We start from the raw sequence: 23,040 nt of genomic DNA, 5'->3' as shown, positions 1-23,040 counted from the left end.
TATGGAATATTAACATAGTAGTCCATTATGTAGCAATTGAAAGGAATGAACCAAACCTAGAGATATACAGATACATTTAAAAAATTTTAATGTTGTTTATAGATGTGTATATATGTAATAAGAGTATAAAAGCAAATATAGAAATGATTAACAACACAGTCAACATAATTATTACTTCATCTCTGGGGAGGAAAGAAGGGAATGAAATCAAGATGTGTACCAAGGAAGGAACTTTCAACTCTACCTGTATTATTTCTTTAAAAAAAAAAAAGTGACTAAACCAAGAATCACAAACTGTTAAGACTGGATAAAGTTAGACAACAATAGTACATATGCATTTATCTTATTATTCCTTATTTCTGAAATATTTCACAATACAAAAAGGTACAAATTATATAAGAAATACTCTATACATTATTACTAACAATAACATTCTCTCATATAAATCTACAAGACCGTCTCGTGAATGTTGTCAAAGCTTTAGGAAATGCTTATAATCTATATTTTGGAAGTAATCTGAAAAGTATCTGACATTTCCTAATTCTGGTTTGTTAATTAATGACAAAAAAGGGTTGACAGAACTACTTTAGTCATTAACACATTTAAAATCATACAAATATTTAATTTCCACTATGTCATCATTAAAGACATTTAATGGTGAGGTAATGAATGATTATTTTCTTCTCTATATTTTCTAATTGCATTACTTACTAGTAGCATTACTTGTATAGCCAGAAATTTTGTGAAGGAAGAAAAATCAACTTTATATCTTGACTTTTTCTTAATTCTCTTAAAAATCTCTTCATTGAAATGTTTTTTTTCCTTTTCTACCTTTTCATCCAGTGACTTGAAATTCTTAAGGAAATGAACAATTCTGAGGCCATGAAACGGCTGTTAAAATTAAGATTAATAGGTACTTCAAGAAAGTTTTTAAAAACTGATGAACTAGAAGACAAGTAATTTTAAACATACTATAGCATTAAGTAATGATCCATGAAAATCTATGGTTTTCGCACCTACTGCATTCCATATCTTCAGGCCACGGAACACCAAACATCTCCATGAGTTCCGAACACTCACTGTAAGCCCGCTGACACAGCCTACGACAGGGAAGAGTGACACGTCCATATTCCATACAAATAGGAGCATAGAGTGCACAAAGAAATGGCCGAAAATCCCGAGAACAATCCAGATTCACCATTGGGTGGAATGGCTAGGAAAAAGTTAAAATTGAACAATTAGAGAAAGAATTGTATACAACTTAAAACTTCCTATTTAGAATATTACAATATTCTTTTTTTTTTTTTTCATTTTAAAAATTTCTGAAGGCTATTAAAATTTCTGAAGGAAAGTTTTGGTTTTTGAAACAAAATCCTCTTAGCTATATCCCTAAGGATTCTGAATTGGTTGAGACTGAGATGTGTTTCAGAATCTATATGTATATTTTAATTGTTAAGGTGATATTAATGAAGAGGCAGGGCTGAGAATCACAATATGATACACATTACATAGAAAAAAAAAACAATAAAAGATATATGCCAAATGCTCAAAAAAGTGATTACTGCTTGGTGACAGGAATCTAAGAGATTTTAATTTTCTTCTTTTTATGAATTTCAATTTTATTCAACTAAAAAGTATCAACAAGAGAGAGCAGACAAATGCTAAAAGAGGAAAGGGAGTGGGAGTGGAGGAAGAGAAGCAGTTATACATAGCAGTAGTTATTTTGGGAGTGTGGGAGAGGGAAAGATTTCTCACATTTGTCTCATATTTTCTTGTTCTTTTACATTAAAAAATTTTTTTTAAATGGGTATCATATGATGTAAACAGAACTAACACTGTAAGCTGATATTAAGGAAACAAAAGGAAAAATAGAGGCTCTAGACATAAAACCATGCTTAAATAATCATTAAAACCACAGGAATAGATCAAACATCCCAATAAATATTCATCTAAGGTTTTCATTATCAAATATTCTTTTCACTTATTCATATAATGGTTTCAGAGTCATTGCTAATTTTGATCTGGTAACAGATATTCTCACCACTAAGCCTTTCTATTAAGAATCAATCAGCTTTGGGGCGCCTGGGTGGCTCAGTGGGTTAAAGCCTCTGCCTTCGGCTCAGGTCATGATCCCAGGGTGCTGGGATCAAACCCTGCATGGGGCTCTCTGCTCAGCAGGGAGCCTGCTTCCCTTCCTCTCTCTCTGCTTGCTTCTCTGCCTACTGTGATCTCTGTCAAATAAATAAACAAAATCTTAAAAAAAAAAAAAGAATCAATCAGCTTTTACATTGACACATAATATTTTCCAAAGGCCTCCTATACAAGATGCAGTCAGAAAACCAAGAGTCACTTAAAGAAACTCAAGACTTAACTGTATAATGGACAGGTACCCAACATATAACAATAAATTCTGTGTGACCATCATTCCCAAGGATGAAGGAGTAGGCTGTATTAAACCAATGTTTCCATCAAGAACAATTTTAAAATACAGAAAAACAGTTTTAAAACATCTATTTAAAGCTACTGAAGAACTGCTGAAGCAAAAAAACTAGAGGGACCAAGAATACAGAGAACAGGAAACATGGATATGTGGCCTGATATGCAGAGCTGCTTTTCTAAGAAGGCATTTGTTGAATCTTGAAATTGAAGTTGAAGGCAGTTTGTTAAGTCATAAGGTGAGAGGCTGAGAATCAGGCTTTGACTAGGCTGGTGCTAGAAACCAGTGCAGTTTTGGTGGTCTTACAAGGCTATAGATAAAATTCAAAATGAAAGGAATAAGACATAGGTTTCGAGAAGGGGAAGTGCCAAGGACTGAGTCTGACACAGAGCCAATTTTCCCTTCAAGAAATCAGAAATTCTGAAGCTGCAGGAGGAAGGAGCTAAGAAGCTAAGCAGAAAGACTCTTTGAAAAACAGAGTGGAGATTTTGGTAGTTTTATTGTACTAAGGAAACATGGATTAGAGTTCAAGTTCTGACAGAGGAACTGAACATACCAAACTCTCCCAGGTGGAAGCCTCTGAATAGCTACATTCTTTTTGCAGTGACAACAAAGGAAGGCAGAGACCTACCAGCCTCAACTCAGCTCAGTCCCTAATGGAATTAAGGTGATCTACCATTTATCTGCTGATTAGAAGAAAGGGTGAGCCTTCTCTGGAGTAACAGAACATTATCTGGAACCTCACCAACATTTTGTAATGTCTAACACTCAAAAAAAATTACTAGGTGTTTCAAGAGACAGGACTATATGGGGTGTCTGGGTGGCTCAGCTGGTTAAGCCTTTGGCTCAGGTGATGATCTCAGAGTCCTGGGATCCAGCCCCCTATCAGGCCTTCTGCTCAGCAGGGAGTCTCTTTGTCCCTCTCCTCTGCCCCTGCCCACCCCGTTCATGTGCAGTCTCTCTCTCCCCCCTTTTATCAAATAAGTAGATAAAATATTTTTTTAAAAAAGAGAGAGAGAGGAGACAGAACCATATGATTAAAACCAAGAAAAAAAATTACATTTTGGTGGTCCAGCTATTGAACTTAATATAAGACTGTAGATAACTATGTCAAATATGTTCAAGAAAATAAAAATGAAGAATTTCACCAGAAACTGAAATCTATTATGAAAGGAATCAAGTGGAAATTTTATAACTGAGATATACAATCTGGAATTAAGAACTCATTAGATTTATCAAAAGACAGAAATGGCAAAATAGAAAACAAGACAATACAAAATATCCAAACAGAAGCACACAGACCAAAAAATACTGAAAAATACATTAAAAAAATAAGAGACATGTAAAACATGGAAAAGCCTAAGATATGCATAACTAGAATCTTAAAAGGTGGGGAGAAAGAAAATGGGCAGAGCCATTATATAAAAAGATGATGCCTGAGAATTTTCTAAAACTAATTGAAGACAACAATCTACAGATTCAAAATCTTCTATAAACCACACAAAGGATAAAAATAAGAAAATCACAGTGAGGCAAATGTTAAATTGTTGAAAACTGAAGAAAAATATCTGAAAAGGAGCCAATGGAAGTGGAAGGAGGAAAAGACAACTTACCTTTAACAGAGCAACAGTTAACCCTCAGAGCTGACTTTGGAAAACCATAAAACAACAGAATGACTTTTAAAGAGCTAAGGAAAAATAACTGCAAACTTCTAAGTCTACAGCCAGCAAAAATATCCTTCATAAATGAAGGCAAAGTAAAGACATTTTCAGACAGACAAAAAAATGAGAGAAAATCAGTCACCAGCAAACCTGCACTATAAGGAATACTCAAGAGTTTTTCAGACGGAAGAAAGATGATCAAAGATGAAAACTCAAAAGTACTTAAAATCAACAAAAGGGGTGAAAATGTGGGAAAATATAAATGAATACTCCCTGTACCAATAAAAAGTAATAATGTCTTAAAATACATACAAAATACCGGGTGTGTGTGACTGTGTGTGTGTGTGTGTGTGTGTGTGTGTATCTCAATAAGTGACAGAAGAGGACAAAAATTCTGTAAGAATACAGAAAATCTAAACAAGCCAATTATAAATTTGATCTAAGTAACATATTTATGGGGCACTTGGGTGGCTTAGTTGGTTAAGTGACTGCTTTTGGCTCAGGTCATGATCCCAGGGTCCGGGAATCGAGCCCCACATTGGGCTCCCTGCTCAGTGAGGAGCCTGTCTCTCACTCTCCTTCTGCTGCTCTGCCTGCTTGTGTCTCTTGCTCTCTCTGTCAAATAAATAAATAAAATTAAAAAAAAAATAAATAACATATTTATACTCATGATATCCAATAATAACTGGATCCTATTTAACAGGAACACGGAATCTTTATTAAAATTAGCCATATTCTAGATCCTAAAGCATGCCACAGCAACCTTCGGAGAATTAAAATCATTCATAGAAGGTTCTAAGACTAAAATGTAATTAAGGTATAAACCAATTACAGAAAATGCCCAAACCCAACTGCTTGAAAATCTGGAAATTAGACAACAAACTTCTAAATAACCCATAATCAACAAAGGGAATCATAACAGAGATGTAAGTTGTATACATAATTATATAGATTATATAATCTATATATAAAAGTAAATAAAGATAATATCAGCAAAAGCTGTACTCCGAGAAAATCTACAATCTGATATACACATAACAGATAATAAGAAAGCCTGAAAACAATCAATGACCTAAGCTCCATCTCAAGAAGCTAGAAAAAGGGGGCGCCTGGGTGGCTCAGTGGGTTAAGCCTCTGCCTTCGGCTCAGGTCATGATCTCAGGGTCCTGGGATCGAGCCCTGCATTGGGCTCTCTGCTCGGCGGGGAGCCTGCTTCTCCCTTTCTCTCTCTGTCTGCCTCTCTGCCTACTTGTGATCTCTCTCTGTCAAATAAATAAATAAAATCTTAAAAAAAAAAAAAAGAAGCTAGAAAAAGAATGGCTAAACTTAAGGAATGTATAAGGAAAGCAGTAACAAGAAAACAAGCAATTTCAATTATCACTATCAGGAATGAAGAAAATTAATGTAGAAAAATAACGTAGATACCATAAATAATAAATTTACTAGATTTATATTACTAGATTTATAATGTAGATACCAAAAGTAATAATATTGACATGATGAAATGAACAAATGCCTTGGGAAAAAAAAAAATCACAATTTACCAAAACTCATAAAAGTTTATCTCCTATCTACAAAGAAATTTAATCCATTATTAGAAATTATTCCCCCCAAAGAGAACTCTAGACTAAGATGGCTTTACTAGAAAAATATGTCAAACATCAAATGAAGAAGTTGCAATAATCACACAAAAACTCTTCCTAAAAGGGGGGAAAAAGGAACTTTACCCAATTCGTCTAATGAAATCAGCCTAATTTTTATAATACAACCCAACAGGAACTATCTAAGAAGGAAAATTATTCCTCATGATCATAGATATAAAAATTATATCAGGGACGCCTGGGTGGCTCAGTTGGTTGGACGACTGCCTTCGGCTCAGGTCATGATCCCGGAATTCCGGGATCGAGTCCCACATCGGGCTCCCAGCTCCACAGGGAGTCTGCTTCTCTCTCTGGCCTTCTCCTCACTCGTGCTCTCTCTCACTGTCTCTCAAATAAATAAATAAAAATATTAAAAAAAAAAAAAACTATATCAGTAAATTAATCCAGAATATGTACAAAAGGAGTAATATACCACATGAACTTTTTTCCTAAGGATAGAACACTGATTAACATCTGAAAAACCAGTTAATGTAATTAATAGCATTAATAGAAAAAGGGGGGAAAAATCACATGATCCACTAATAATAGAGATGTAGTAAAAGTATTAAATGAAATTCAACACACATTTATTATGAAAACTACTTGCAGAGTAAGAAGAAATCTCCTCAAATCTTCTGGAAAGTAGATACATCAAACCACAGCAAACCTCATACTTGGTGGTAAATTGGAGAAAGCTTCCCAAAATCGAGGATGAGGCAAAAGTACCTGTCATTACCATCTTATTTAACACTGTATTGAAAGTCCTCAGCAGGGCAGTAAGAAAAGAAAAAGAAATAAAAAGTGAAAGAATTAGAAGGAAAGAAATATAAGAATTAGGGGTACATGTATCAGAAAGAAAGAAACCATCATTATTCATAGATGACTTGTGTTCCAGTTATCAAACTTTATCCCTCAGTTCCAAACTCACCCCTCAATACCTGCTCTATGATAATCATTTCTCCTTTACAGTAAGCATGAATTTAAACTTTATCAATAAAGAGTGTTGGAGAAACACTGCAGGACAAAAGGGCTTCCTTGTTGGTTGTGGTTGCTGCACAGTGAGGCAGCAGTGCAAATGTTAAGAAATCTATGATTCTCTATCCCACCATGTGCAGAAAGGTCTCTTAGTAGCCTCATAATCACAGCATAGCTTGGTGACCCCCTTCTCGCAGCCCTTCCGATATGGATAATGCATGGTCGAGGCCTCCCACCTGCAACAGTGCCCTGACTCCCTCCTTTTGCTTAGTCACCAGCTAAGACCTGCCCAAGCCTTGAAGACTTGCTTACTTCTTGCCCAGCAACTATCGACCAACTCTGGCCCAGCCAACCTGGTGAATTTCTCTGCCATCCATTGAGCTGCAACTACATCTATAATTAAGGTCTGAGCCTTTATGTGTGGTTGTCGCTTCCAAGATTGTCCCTCTGCCCTAGAGAACCCTGTTGAGCCATCTTGTAAATACTCTCTTATATTAGCTTATTAATTCTTTATATTACACTTTCCTTGTTTAAATCATTGAGTGCTTCTGTCTTCTGATAGAACCAGACTAATAAAATCTGTTACAAAGAAAATCCAAGATAATCTATAAACCATAAAAATAAATGAATTTACTAACACTGGATAAAAAAATCAATTAAGATAAAAGTTATCTGTATTTCTACATTCCAGGAATATATTAAAATGAAATTTTAAAATATCACCAATAGAAAAGGAAACTAAGAAAAAATTCCATTTTTAAGAGCATCAAAAGAAAGCATAGCATCCTATACTTAGGAATAAACTTACCAATGTGGTGCAAGACAGAAAACTATAGAGTATTACTGAAAGAAATTGAAGAAGACCTAATAAATAGACATTCATATTCATGGATTAAATGACAATGTTATTAAGATGGTGATATTCACTAACATGATCTATAAATTCAATCTAAAAATCCCAATGGACTTTTTTTGCAAAAATGGGAAAGTTGATCCCAAAACTCATATAGAATTGCAAGAGAGTCTGAACAGATCAGAACAACCTTGGGTGGGGGGAGGAACAAAGTCAGAGTACTCATACTTTCCAATTTCAAAACTTAATACAAAGCTACAGTAATCGGGGCGCCTGGGTGGCTCAGTGGGTTAAAGCCTCTGCCTTCGGCTCAGGTCATGATCCCAGAGTCCTGGGATCGAGCCCCGCATCGGGCTCTCTGCTCTGGAGGGAGCCTGCTTAAAAAAAAAAAAAAAAAAAAGCTACAGTAATCAAAACATGTGGTATTAGTGTAAATCTAAACATGCAAAAGAATAAAGCTGGAGACCCTTGCATTATACTACATACAAAATTTACTTACAAATGGATCAAAGGCCTACACATAAGAGCTAAATCTATACAACTTATAGAAGAAAACAGAGGTAAATGTTCATAACCTTGGGTGTGGCAATGTTTTCTTAGACTGGACAACAACAGCACAAGCACAAAGGGAAAAAAATAGATATATTAGACTTTGTCAAAATAGAATGCTTTCACATACCTAAGGACATTATCAGGAGAGGAACCAGACAACCCACAAAATGGAAAAAAATATTTATAAAGCATATCTGGTAAGGGTGGTAAGGGTCTGGTATATAGAATATAAAAAGAACCCCCACAACTCAACAAAAAGACAACCAAGTTTATTGAGTGGGCAAAAAACATAAATAGACATTTCTCCAAAGAAGTTAAGCAATGGCCGATAAACACATGAAAAGATGTTCAATGTCATCAGTCATTAAGGAAATGCAAATCAAAACCACAATGGGATACTACATTATACCCACTAATATAGCTAATCTAAAAAACAGAAAACAATAAGTGTTGACAAGGATGCAGAGAAATCAGAACCCTCATGTGTTGCTATGGGAATGTAAAATGATGCAACCAGGACAGAAAACAATTTGCAATTCCTTAAGATGTTAAACATAGATTATCATATGATTAGCAATTCTACTCCTCGGTATGTGCCAAAAGAATCAAGAATGATGTTCAAGGCAAAACTTGTATATAAATTTTCACAGCAAGATAGCATTGTTCATAATAGCCCACAGAGTAAAATAAAGCAAAGGAAGGAAATAAAAGAAGAAAAATCAATGAAATTAAAACAGAAAAGAAATAGAGAAAAATTCTCATATAAGGGCTGGTTCTGTTTTGTAAGTTTCTGGCCAAGACTATTAAAGAAAAAGGAAAAACACAAATTACCAATATCAAGAATAGAAGAGGTCACTGAGGTTCTGTAGGCATTAAAAAGACAATAAACAAATATTACAAACAACTCTATGCACATAAACTAGCCATCTTAGATAAAGTAGACCAATTCCTCAAAGGCAGACTACCTAAACTTACCCAAGATGAAACTGATAATCTGAATAGTCCTGTAACTACTAAAGAATTTGAATTTGGGTTTAAAAATCTCCAGAAAAAGAAATGTCCAGGTCAGATGGTTTCATAGATAAAATCTAACATTTAAAGAATAATTAACATCCATTCTAAACAATCTTTTCAAGAAAATAGCAAAGAAAGGAACACATCCCAACTAATTCTATGAAGTATTAAAACCAAACAAAAATAATACAAAAGAAGAAAACTACAGACCAATATTCCTCATGAACATAAATGTAAAGTCTTTAACAAAATAGTAACAAAGCAAATCCAAATATATATTAAAAGCATTATATACCACAACCTATTAGGGTTTGCTTCAGAAATTCCAGGCTGGTTCAATATTCAAAAGTGAATTAATGTAATCCCGTATTACCAGGCTAACAGAAAAATCACATTATCATACCAAATGATGCAGAGAAAGCACTTATGATTTTATGTTTTCGATGAACTAGAAATAGAGGGTAACTTCCTCAATTTGATAAAGAGCATCTACAAATACCCTACAGCCATCATAATTAATGGTGAAACATGGATGCTTACCCCTAAGATTGGAAATAAGGGAAGGGGTCTGCTCTTACCACTCTTATTCAACATGGTACTGGAAATCCTGCCAACACAATAAAGCAAGAAAATAAAATAAAAGGTGTACACTGGAAAAAGAAATAAAACTATTCCTGCGGTGCCTGGGTGGCTCAGTGGATTAAAGCCTCTGCCTTTGGCTCAGGTCATGATCCCAGGATCCTGGGATCAAGCCTCCCATCGGGCTCTTGGCTCAGCAGGGAGCCTGCTTCCTTCTCTCTCTCTCTGCCTGCCTCTCTGCCTACTTGTGATCTCTGTCAAATAAATTAATAGAATCTTAAAAAAAAAATTAAAAAAAAGAAAACTGTTCCTATTTGCAGTTAACACTACTGTCTACATAGAAAATCCCAAAACATCTACAAAGAACACCTCCTTGAATTAGTGAGTTCAGAAAATGGCAGGATATAAGAAAAACATACCAAAAAAACCCAACTCTATTTCTTTGAAAAATAAATAAAAAAATTTGTCCATTTTGAAAGAAAGAGGGGGAAAAAAGCATGCATAAGATAGGGGGAGGCACAGAGGGAAAGAATCCCAAGCAGACTTCCTGCTGAGTGCAGCGTCAGTTGCAGAACTCAATCCCATAACCCAGAGATCATCACTCGAGCAAAAATCAAGAGCCAGATGTTTAAATGAGCCACACAGGCACCCCAACTCTATTTCTTCCCCCCCATAATATATTAATTAATTAATCAATTTATTTATTTATTTATTTATTGTGAAAGAAACAGAGAGAGCAGGAGGAGGGTCAGAAGGAAGGGGAGAAGCAGACTCCCCACTGAGCACAGAGCTCCATGCAGGGCTCAATCTCAGGACCCTGAAATCACAGTCTGAGCTGAAGTCAAATGTTCAAATAACTGAGCCATCCAGGTGCCACAGCTTAACTCTACTATATAAAACTGTGTTCTATTTATAAAGAGCACATGAAAACTAGAACAATATCCTTAGAACCACTGAAAAATAGAAAGAAAAAAGAAATACCTGGGTGTAAATTCAACAAAACATGTACAGGACTCAAATGCAGAAAACTATAAATGATGACAGAATAAATCAAGGAATATAAATAAATTAACAGATACACACTGTTTTAGTTTGCTAGGGTTGCTATAACAAAGTACCATAAACTGAGTGGCTTAACCAACAGAAATTCCCTGCCTCACATTTCTGGAAGCTAGAAATCTGAGATCAAGATGTTGGCAGAACCATGTTTCTTAGAAGGTGCAAGAGAAGGATCTGCTCCTGCTCTCTCTCTCCTAGCTTCTGGTAGTTCCTTGGATTGTGACAGCATAAATCTGATCTTCACTGCATCCTCTCTATACCTGTTCACATCTTCCTTCTACTGCGTGTCTGTCTGTGTCTAAATTTCCCTTTTCTAAGGGAATTCAGTCATTAGGGCCGCTCCCTACTTCAGTATAACCTTATCTTAACTAATTACATTTGAAATGATCTTATTTCCAAATAAGGTCACATTTTGAGGTACTGGGTGTTAGAACTCCAACACAGACATTTTAGGAGGACTCAATTCAAGGCAACCAAATTTACTGAATGGGTTGAAGATTCAACATGAAAGATGCCAATTCTCCCCCAGATGATTTCCAGATTTAATGAAATTTCTAACAAAAAGCAGCATATCCACCACAGCCAGGTGTGATTTCTTCCTGGGATGAAAGGGTGGTTCGACATTTGCAAATCAATCAATGTGACAGAACACGTAAATACGAGAAAGGCAAGAACCACATGGTCCTCTCAACTGATGGCAGAAAAAGCATTAGACAAAATAAAGCATCCTTCTCTAATTAAAACTCTTCAGAGTATAGGGATAGAGGGAACATTCCTCAATTTCATAAAATCAATCTATGAAAAACCCATAGCAAATATCATTCTCAATGAGGAAAAGCTGAGAGCCTTTCCCTTAAGATCGGGAACACGATACAGATGCCTACTCTCGCCATTATTGTTCAACATAGTACTAGCAACACAGTACTAGCAATCAGACAACAAAAAGAAATAAAAGGTATTCAAACTGGCAAAGAAGTCAAACTCTCCCTCTTCACAGATGACATGATAATTTATGTGAAAAACCCAAAAGACTCCAACCTCAAATTACTAGAACTCATATAGCAATTCAGTAATGTGGCAAGATAACAGAAATCAGTTGCTTTCTTTTACACTAACAATGTAACTGTAGAAAGAGAAATTAAGAGAATGGATTCCATTTACAATAGCACCAAAAGTTGTAAGATACCTTGGAATAAACCTAACCAAAGAGGTAAAAGATCTTTACTCTAGGTACTACAGAACACTCATGAAAGAAATTGAAGAAGACATAAAAAGATGGAAAACCATGCCATGCTCATGGATTGTTAAGAATAAACATTGTTAAAATGTCTATGCTGCCCAGAGCGATCCACACTTTCAACACCATTCCCATCAAAATACCAATGGCATTTTTCAAACTGCTAGAACAAACAAGTCTAAAATGTGTATGGAACCAGAAGAATGAAACTCGACCACTCTCTCACACCATACACAAAGACAAACTCAAAATGGATAAAAAGACCTCAATGTGAGACAGGAATCCATCAAAACCTTAGAGGAGAACATAGGCAGTAACATCTTCGACTTCTTGCAAGACACAAAAGCAAAAATGAAGTTTTGGGACTTCATCAAGATAAAACAAAACAAAACAAAAGCCAAATGGGAAACAAAAGCAAAAATGAACTTTTGGGACTTCCTCAAGATAAAAAGCTTCTGCACAGCAAAGGGAACAGTCAACAAAACAAAGAGGCAAAACACAGAATGGAAGAAGATATTTGCAGGTGACACTACAAAGCGCTGATATCCAAGATCTATAAAGCACTTCTCAAACTCAACACTCAAAAAACAAATTATCAAGTAAAAAAATGGGCAGAAGACATGAACAGACACTTCTCCAAAGAACGCATACAAATAGCTAACAGATAATGAAAAACTGTTCATCATCATTAGCCATCAGGGAAATTCAAACCACTGAGATACCACCTAACACCACTTAGAACAGCAAATATTGACAAGGCAAGAAACAACAAATGTTGGAGAGGTTGTGGGGAAAGGAGAACCCTTTTACTGTTGGTAGGAGTGCAAGTTGGTACAGCCACTTTGGAAAACACTGTGGACGTTTCTCAAAAAATTAAAAATAAAACTACTCTATGACCCAGCAATTGCACTACTGGGTATTTACCCACAAAGATATAGGTGTAGCAAAAAGAAGGGCCATACGCACCCCAATGTTCATAGCAGCAATGTCCACAATAGCCAAACTGTGGAAAGAGCCAAGATGGCCTTCGACAGATGAATGGATGAAGAAGATGTGGTTCATATATATAATGGAATATTACCAGCCTTCAGAAAGGCTGAATACCCAACTTTTGCATCAACATGGATGGGACTGGAGGAGATTATGCTGAGTGAAATAAGTCAAGCAGAGAAAGTCCATTATCGTATGGTTTCACTTATTTGTGGAACATAAGAAATAGCATGGAGGACATTAGGAGAACGAAGGGGGAAATGAGGGGGGTAGGGGAGGGGGAGAGGAATGCATTAGCCCCGTGATGAGTACTGAGGAGGGCAGGTACTGCATGGAACGCTGGGTGTTATATGGAAACAATGAATCACAGAACACTACATCAAAAACTAATAATGTAGGGTGCCTGGGTGGCTCAGTGGGTTAAGCCTCTGCCTTCGGCTCAGGTCATGATCTCAGGGTCATGGGATTGAGCCTCAGGATGGAGCCCCATATCAGGATCTCTGCTCAGCAGGGAGCCTGTTTCTCCCTCTCTCTCTGCCTACCTCTCTGCCTATTTGTGATCTCTCTCTCTCTGTCAAACAAATAAATAAAATCTTAAAAAAAAAAAAACTAATGATGTACTATATGGTGACTAACATAACATAAAACAAAACAAAATGCAGCATGACTTTTAGTAGATAAAGATGAGTTTATTCTAAATTATATTTAAAAACAAAATAGATTTCGAAAAAAAATTGGGAAGAATCATGCCAGCCAATTTTAAGACTTACGATATAGCTAACAGTAATCAAGACAGTGTGGTATCAGTGGAGAGACAGATACAAAAAATAACAGAACATAATAAAGAAGGGGCACCTGGGTGGTCCTTGGTTTGGTTAAGCATCTGCCTTCATTTGGTTAAGCATCTGTCTTCAGCTCAGGTCATGATCCCAGAATCATGGGATTGAGCCCCACAGTGGGCTCCCTGCTCAGTGGGGAGCTGCTTCTCCCCCTTACCCCCTGCTTGGTCTATCTCTGTCAAATAAATAAATAAAATCTTTAAAAGAAAAAAAAAAAAAAAGAACATAAGAGAGAACCCAGAATTAAACCCACACAAGGATGGACAATTAATTTTTGAGAAAGGAGCAAAAGCAATTCAATGGTGAAAGGACAGTTTTTTTCAACAAATGGTGCTGGAGGTAGTAGATATTTATAGACAAGAAAATGAACCATACCTTATACAGATTAACTCAAAAGGGATGCATGGATTTAAATGCAAAACATAAAAGCTATAAAACTTAAAACAAACAAAGAAAAAAATCTTCCAGACCAAGAGTTAGGTGAAGAATTCTTACACCAAAAGGACAATCCATAAAAGATTAAAAAAAAAAAGGTAAACCGGACTTAATTAAAATTTAAAACTTCTCTTCTCTTAAAGACCTTATTAAAAGGATGTAAAAACATACTACAGACTAGGATAAACTATTTGTAAACCATATATCTAACAACAGATTTATATCTAGACTATATGTAGAAGTATCAAAACTCAAAAATAAGAATTCATGCAATATAAACGAAAGACATAAACAGAAATTTTACCAAAAAGGATATATGAATGGCAAATTGAGTACATGAAAAGACATTCATTATCATTAACCATGAGGGAAATGTAAATTAAAACTGCATGAAGTACCACTATACACATTTTAGAAAAATTGAAATAAAAAATTATGACAATACCAAATGGTAGTGAGAATATAGGAAAAGTAAATCTCTCATGTGTTGCTGGTGAGAATATAAAATGGTGCAACCACCATGGAAAATAGTTCAGCAGTTTCTTAAAATTCCAAACATATGCTTCTCATATGATCCAGCAATCATACTCCTGGGCATTTATTCCCCCAAAATAAAAATTTATGTCTGCACAAAAACCTGTACACAAATGGTCATAACAGCTTTATTTATAATAGCAAAGATCTGAAACAACCCAAATGTTCTTCAATGGGTGGTTGATTAAACAAATTGTGGTATAGCTGGATAACAAAATATTCAAAAATTAAAAATAATAACTTGACACACAGAACTTGTATGGATCTCAAATGATTATTATGCTAAATGAAAAAATCTCCAAAGATTACACACTGTATGATTCCATTTATATAACATTCTGAAATGATAAAATTACAGATAAGAGAACAAAGTAGTGGCTGCTCAGGATTTGGAAAAGGGTGGAGGGAGAAAGGAAGCATAAGGGAGTTCCTTAGTGGTTCCTTCGTGTTTCCTTTGAAAACAGTTCTTTAACTGTAGCAGTGGCTACACACATCTACATATGTGGTAAAACTGCAAAAACTAGGAGCACATGTTTGGCTCAGACCACGGAGCATGCGCCTCTTGATCTAGGTGTTGTGAGCTGAAGCCCTACATTGGGCATAGAGCTTATTTAAAAACAAACAAAAAAAAAACTGCAAAGACTACATACATGGTCACATGCATATACACACACAAAAATGAGTACATTTAAAAGCTGGTGAAATATCATAAGGTCTATAGATAGCACCAAGGTTAAATTCTAGTTTTTATGCTGTATGACAGTTATATAATGTACAAAGACTGGGGTTGGGAGGGGGCAGGGACTAGATAGGGTACACAGAATTTCTTTGTACTCTTTTTCCAATTTCTCATGAGTCTATCATTACTTTAAAATTAAAAGTTAAAAACGTTATTACATTCACATATTGATGACGTGAACATGCATCATACCTATGTGCATATGTATGTCTTTATTTTCATGTATGCCTTAAGTCTCAAAACTCACTTGGTACTTAGGAACATATAAAATATCAACCAATCTGATATTGTTATGTTACTATGTTAGTAAAACCTTCATCTGTGAATTATAGATGAATTATAAAATTGATTTGAGTGATTATTTTGTGCAGTCATCAACGAGCCTAAAGCTACAAGTTTATGCTCCTGCCACTATTATTAGCTGTAAGTACTCTGTACTGTGTATCTCAGCTAGCATTCACTGACACTAAAGGGATAGGCAGCTAAGTGCCTTATACACATTATCTCATTTAATCCTCCTGATAATTATTAATCACATTTTATAATACATATGAAGAAAATGAGACATTAAAATTAAGTAACTTGCCCAAGATCACAGAGATACAAAGACAGACCCAAGAGTCAAGACCCTGGCATTCCTATCTAGAGCCCTTGAACTTAACCAATTTATTCCACATAACCTCTCTAAACTTCAGTTCTCTCCTCTGTAAAATGGTCTTAATAACATATAAATAATAGTATATGAAATAGTTAGCATACAGGACCCAGTAAAAGCTTAAAAGGCAATCAGGGAAGAGTTGCAAGTTAACAGAGCTATAGCAGTCCTATATGGTGGGCCTAAAGAACCCTGCTGAATTTGAATGCCCTGTTCTCAACAACTGAAAGTCAACTGGAATGATGTTATTAAAAAGCAAAGCAAAGCATGGATGCACATTATGCTGGGTGAAGGAAACCAGACATAAAAAAGTAGATATTGTATGATTACATTTATATAAAACTCTAGAAAATGAAAACTAATCCACAGTGACAGAAAACAGATCAGTAGTTGCTTGGAGCAGGGCGTGAAGAGGGGGGTAGACTACAAAGGCACACAAGAAAGCTTTTGAGGTAATGGAAATGTTCTATATTTTGTGTTGATGGTTTCACAGCATACACATGTGTCAAAACACCAAACATTTTAAATGGGTCCAAGTTTGCACACTAATTACCTCAATAAATCAGTTATATAAAAACAGAAATATTAATATTAATATTTTTCAAATAAGCAAATCACCTTGGTTTTAACTCATTGGAGTTAACCTCAGCAAAATCAAAATTAAAAGAAGTAGCCTGAATACTGTAAAGTTGAGAATATACTGGATAATACTATTAATGCTCTATCAAACAGAAAAATAATTTACTGATAAATTTTTTGAAGATTCCTACTGCGTACGTACCTCCTTAAGCAGTAATGCTTTTTGTTCACTAAATCAAGACCAGGGTATAGGAAGTTTACAAACTGAAAAGTAACTTTCTAAAATTAAATTTCTGGTTTCTACAACAAAGGTGCACTACATGGAACCTTCCATTCTTTGTTCAAATTCAAATCAACCAAGCCTTTGTGCTCCCATTCTCTTTCTTCTTTCAAATTTCCATTCCTGTTACCATAGGAACCTGCTAGCTGACAAGCCTTCAAGCATAGCAACAGCCCAAGCTTAGCAAGGGGTATGAAAAGGGGACAGAGTCAAAGGCCAAAATTTGACTCATGAGAATCAGAATTCCAATCTTTGTCACTCTACAAAGGGTCTGGTAACCATAGAAACTGTATCCTACTGCGTTTGGGAATATTATGACTAAATTCACTAAACGTGAAACCAAATGTGAAATGGCCTTGGAAATTCAAAAAATGGTATTCATTATATTTCAGATCCAAAACAGAATAAGAAGTTATTCAAAAACAACTTTATAGAATAATTCCAAGTGATTTAAAATAAGATCCTTAAAAAACTCCTTTTCTGTAAAAATAAATTCTCAGTAACTTCTAAAACTTTAAGAATTATTTTGTATTTAAAAATTCTATGTTTGAAAAATACCTTTAATCCTACAGATTTTTCTTCTACAAATCTTAATTTTAAAAAATGTCTTGAGATAGGGTACTAAACACTTTCCAACAATATTTCAGTAAGTTGGTTTACAGAAATTTGCCATTATGAGATGAACATGTTTATCTTCTTAAGTCAAAGGGGAATTCCCAGAGAAGCAATAAAACTTGACTTCTAAGGAAGTTTTAATATTTTTCAAATATCATCAACAGTTCTGAACTATGATCTCTCTCAAAAGATAAAACCTTACAAACAAAATTCTACCACACTTCATAATTTAATTGAAAGTAAGTACTTTAAAGGTATTCCTTTAAAGTGATTTGTCACATAAGAAAATGAAAGAAAAAATGTAAAAGTTTTTTTTTCAAGTCAGAAATAACTAAATGCTATTAATGCCCCACTGCTTGTATGTACATTTTTCAATTTAGAAGATTCTTAATTCCGGACTGGTTTCCCTGTCACACAATAGACTTCTCAAGCTACTTCACTAGATTGTTGTTTGCTTTGATAAAACCGCATTAATAGTAAACCCAAACAAAAGACAATAAGGGAAGTAAATCTGATAAGGCATGTATCCTGATGATACAAACCATGAATTGCAATCAAATTTCATTTTCTAAAAAGCCTACCAAGAAAATGTTAATAATTATTACTACATAGGAGTATATTACACTATTCTCTTACAAAAGACAACAACAACAAAAAACTTTCAAGGCCCATTCAAATACTGTCTACAATTGATCCCTTTCGCAGAAGATCCTTCTCTCTTTTGAATCCCTTCTGGTGGCATTTACCAAGTTCTTCATTGTGTTTCAGTCATTGAACCAAAATATATTTAATAAATACTAACTCTTGGGTACTGTAACTGAGAACTAAACAAAAAGAATGGTTGGGATTATTAAAAATCAAGTTTCTGCACTAACCATTTAACTGCATGTGTTTCTTATAGAAAAATTTAAAAATATTAAATAAGACACAGGAAACATAAATTGTGCTAATTCAGGAAAACTACTGTTGGCCTTGGTGAAAATCCTTCCAGATCCCTTATTCCACATAAACACACACACATATATTTTTTAACAAAAACAGGGTGATACCATATATAAAGTTATCCACTCCTTTTTTCCCCTATTTAATAATGTATCAAGTATAGCCATTAGAATTTTGACAAAGATCAAGAAGAGACTATTTAATGCAGAAGGAACATTAGAGCCCTAGAGATGGGAAAGACAGGTTGCTCTGTTCTTTTGCTTAATTACAACATTTAAAAGTACAAACACATGATGCCTGCCTAAAGCTCTGAGTCACTTTGATTTACTCCCCAACCCTCAAAAGGCAAAGTAAAATACCAGTGTTCAGAGTTATATGGTACCCTTGGAAGTGGGATTACCATCCCCATCAAGCACACTTCTATTTACAACCGAAAGAAATTAAGTGCTTAGGTATAATATAAACATGACCAAGACTACTCTCACCTCTTAAGGGACTTAAGTTTGTTAATTAATACAAACATTTTTATTTTCTAGCAGTTTATTTAGCAGTTCCTATGTGTGAGGCACTTGTTGGATTTTGGGCATACAAATATGAATAAGGACAAGCCTTGATTTCAAAAGGAAGACTGAAAACAACCCAAAAGTCCATCAATAGGAATTGAGTAAAAAAAAAAAAAAAAAAAGTAAGGGCAATTTAACACCCACTAGGATGACTATTTAAAAAAAAAGAAAGAAAAGAAAAACAAACCCAGAAAATAACAAGTGTTGACGAGGATGTGGAAAAATTGGAACATTTGTGGCACTGCAGATGGGAATGTAAAATGGAGCAGTTGCTATGGCAAACAGTAAGGCAGTTCCTCAAAAAATTAAACACAGAATTATCGTTATGTCCCAGCAATTCCACTTCTGAGTATATATATCCCCCAAAATTGAAAGCAGGAACTCAAACACCCATGTTCATAGCAGCATTATTCATAATAGCCAAAAGGTAGGAGCAACACAAGTATTTGATGGATGAGTGGATAAACAAAGTGTGGTATACACATAGAATGGAATATTATTTGGATTTAAACAGGAAGGAAATTCTGGAATATGCTACAAGGATAAACCCTGAAAACATTATGTTTTGTTTTGTTTTTTTTTAAGATTTTATTTATTTGACAGAGAGAGAGAGAGCCAGAGCAGGAACACAAGCAGGGGGAGTGGGAGAAGGAGAAACAGGCTTCCTGCTAAGCAGGGAGCCGCATGTGGGACTCAATCCCAAAACCCTGGGATCATGACCTGAGCTGAAGGCGCTTAATGACTGAGCCACCCAGGCGCCCCTTGAAGACATGATATTAAGTGAAATAAGCTAATCACAAAAGGACAAATATCATGATACCTTTTATATTAGGTACCAAGAATAGTTAAATTCAGAGAGAAGGAAGAATGTGGTTGCCAGGGGCTTGAAGGAAGGTAGTATGGGGAGTTACTGTTTACTTGGTAGAGTTTTAATTTTGTTAGATTAAAAAGAGCTAGAGATGAATAGTGGTGATGATTGCATAACGAGATGAATATACTTAATGCCATTGAACCTAAAAGGGTTGGAATGGTGAAGTTTATATGTATTTTGCCATTTCTAAAAAATTTTTTTAATGAGCAATATCTGTAAATACTACTATGGAATATCCATGATAAAATGTTAAAGGAACACAGAAAAAACAAATACTATGACACTATACCAATGAAAGTTGAAAAAATATACATGGACAGATATTACATAAACATTTTATATAAATATTATATTGCATTTACAACTTTTTAATGGAAGAATAAACAAAAACCTTTATATGACTATGTTTAAGAGGAAGGAAAGAAAAAGGTAGAAGGGAAAGGGCCAGAAACTAGACTTCTCTGAACGTATCTTGTTCTATGTATAAAGTTTCAAAACAATTAATTAGAAAGAAAGAAACTTAAACCAAAAAAAATTTTTTTTAACCAAAAAAATTTTTTAAAGTCATTCATCAAAAAGTGAAACATATGAATCTAAATGTGTATTGAGTTTAACCACACAGAGAAGTATTTAACTTTAAAATACAGTAATTTTACTGTATGTCTGTGGTGAGTTACACCCCTAAGGACCAAAAGAAGTATAAAAAAAATGAAACTCCTTTCAGTAATCATATTGTTAGTAATAATGCTAATATTCTTAAGTTCTATAATGTGTATGTACATAAAGCTTTAGTATAAGAAAAAAGAGAAACAAGATTTTTAAATGTTAAATAAAAACTTTGCACTATTATTTGAATTGAAAGTATCAGTAGAAACTCATGATGTACTTTCTTTAAAAAAAAAAAAAAAGTGTTTCCTAGCTTTGTCCACAAATAGGCCTAAAAATGACTAACCTAGTATCAATAGGCTTAGAACCCAGATAGTGGTCTCTACATATCATTCCAACTAAAAGGAACCAGTGCACTCTAAAGAAATCTCTGATTCAAACTTTAAGACTGAATTTTAAGAAAAGAGTTTCTTTGGATCATACCAGAAAGCAAAGAAGCAATGACAGACTACTAGGGTAGTGTCAAAAACCAGGAGCTACCTTGAAGAGGCTCCCACTACCAAAGACAATGCTGTTGGAGTGCCAGTAGGAAGAACAGTAACTGCAATGGATTGAAACACATCAAATATGTTAAATCCATGAGTTTATAATGATACTATGAAAAAAAAAACTTCATTGGTCACCTTTGAAGCATGCCTGGGAATCAACTCATTATCTTAAAAACTAATAAATACTGGAGAATGATCAAGTATTTTTCCTTTCTTATATAAACTGTACATGAGAGTAACTTTGTAGCCTAATAGTCAATAAGAAGAAGTTTCTGTTTATAAAGCATTCCAGCCCAGCTGAGAAGTGAAGAATGACAGAATTAGAGTATCACCATTTTGCAAAATTTTAATGAAATTAACAATCTAGGAGAGGATCATGACGGCTGCCAAAATTATAAAGAGTGACAACCAGATATTATGTGCCTAAGAAGTTTTCTTTAAAAAAATCAAAAAAGGAGACAGAGGAACTTGGTAAACAAAACCACAGGGATGCAATCAGCAAAATAAAGACTATGGGAAACTCTACAGGGCAAACATATTGTAAGAGAAAAAGGAGAGAGGAAAGGGAAGAAGAAATTATATAATAAAAGAAACTTAAGAGACATATCAGTTGAATGCAATATATGAATCCTGATTTGAAAAGCCACTATTAAAAAACTGCAATAATCAGAGTAATTTGAATTTACTAGAGAGTTGATGATATGGAGGAAGTGATAAAGATATGGTGCTTATATATTTTGAAAGAGTTTTTACTTTTTAGAGGTATATACAGAAATATTTATAGATGAAATTATGGTGTTTGAGATTTGCTTCAAAGTAACCCAGTTGAATGTGCAGTCATAAATGAAACAAAACTAGCTGTGAGTAGATAATTTTTGAAGCTGGATGATGGGTAATTGGTATATGGTATCCATTATACTATCTTATCTATATTTCTATAAAACTGAAATTATCTATAATAAAAGTTTTTTTTTTTTTAAGTCACAGTTGGAGTTTGGATAACATGAAGACTGGTTCAAACATGCTTTGTTCTTAATGAATCATAAAAGATACCAGGATTTTGAGCTTTTAGGTTCTGTGTTCCTTGTAGGATGTATCTCACTGCCAGCTTTCCATACAACAGAAAATCTTTAATGAGGATGACAAAAGGAATCAAGAAATGGAGGCAAACACAAACAATCCCAAGAGTTTTTTCTTGATTATTCTTTAGCGGTCTGGTTTAAAAAAAAAAAAAAAAAAAGAGTAGGGAAGCCTGAGTGGCTCAGTCAGTTAAGTGTCTTACTCTTTTTTTTTTTTAATTAAAAAAAATTTTTTTTTAAAGATTTTATTTATTTATTTGACAGAGATCACAAATAGGCAGAGAGACAGGCAGAGAGAGAGGAGGAAGCAGGCTCCCCGCTGAGCAGAGAGCCCGATGTGGGGCTTGATCCCAGGACCCTGGGATCATGACCTGAGCCCAAGGCAGAGGCTTTAATCCACTGAACCACCCAGGCGCCCCTAATTTAAAAATTTTTTAACAAACATATAATGTATTTTTATCCCCAGGGGTACAGGTCTGTGAATCGCCAGGTTTACACATTTCACAGCACTCATCATAGCACATACCCTCCCCAATGTCCATATCCCCACCACCCTCTCCCGTCCCCCCTCCCCGCCAGCAACCCTCAGTCTGTTTTTTGAGATCGAGTCTTATGGTTTGTCTCCCTCCTGATCCCATCTTCTTTCATTTTTTTCTTTTCCTACCCCCCAAACCCCCCACATTGCATCTCCACTTCCTCATATTAGGGAGATCATATGATAGTTGTCTTTCTCCGACTGACTTATTTCGCTAAGCATA

The 23,040-nt window shown here is 34.9% G+C and overlaps 1 protein-coding gene across 1 annotated transcript in view; it reads right to left on the bottom strand.

The window, feature by feature from the left end:
• Positions 1 to 23,040, bottom strand: part of LOC111156239 (frizzled class receptor 3) — a 92,989-nt gene that overhangs the window by 56,270 nt on the left and 13,679 nt on the right. The window contains exon 3 of the mRNA XM_022516996.1: positions 1,017 to 1,213. Coding sequence (XP_022372704.1) covers positions 1,017 to 1,213 — 197 coding nt within the window. The remainder of the gene's footprint in view (positions 1 to 1,016; positions 1,214 to 23,040) is intronic.

This window comes from Enhydra lutris, unplaced genomic scaffold, assembly GCF_002288905.1.
Source record: "Enhydra lutris kenyoni isolate GAN:26980312 unplaced genomic scaffold, ASM228890v2 scaffoldscaffold3, whole genome shotgun sequence".
Lineage (NCBI taxonomy): Eukaryota > Metazoa > Chordata > Mammalia > Carnivora > Mustelidae > Enhydra > Enhydra lutris.
Note: the sequence above shows the minus strand (reverse complement) of the source record. Positions and strands in the feature narration are given on the sequence as shown.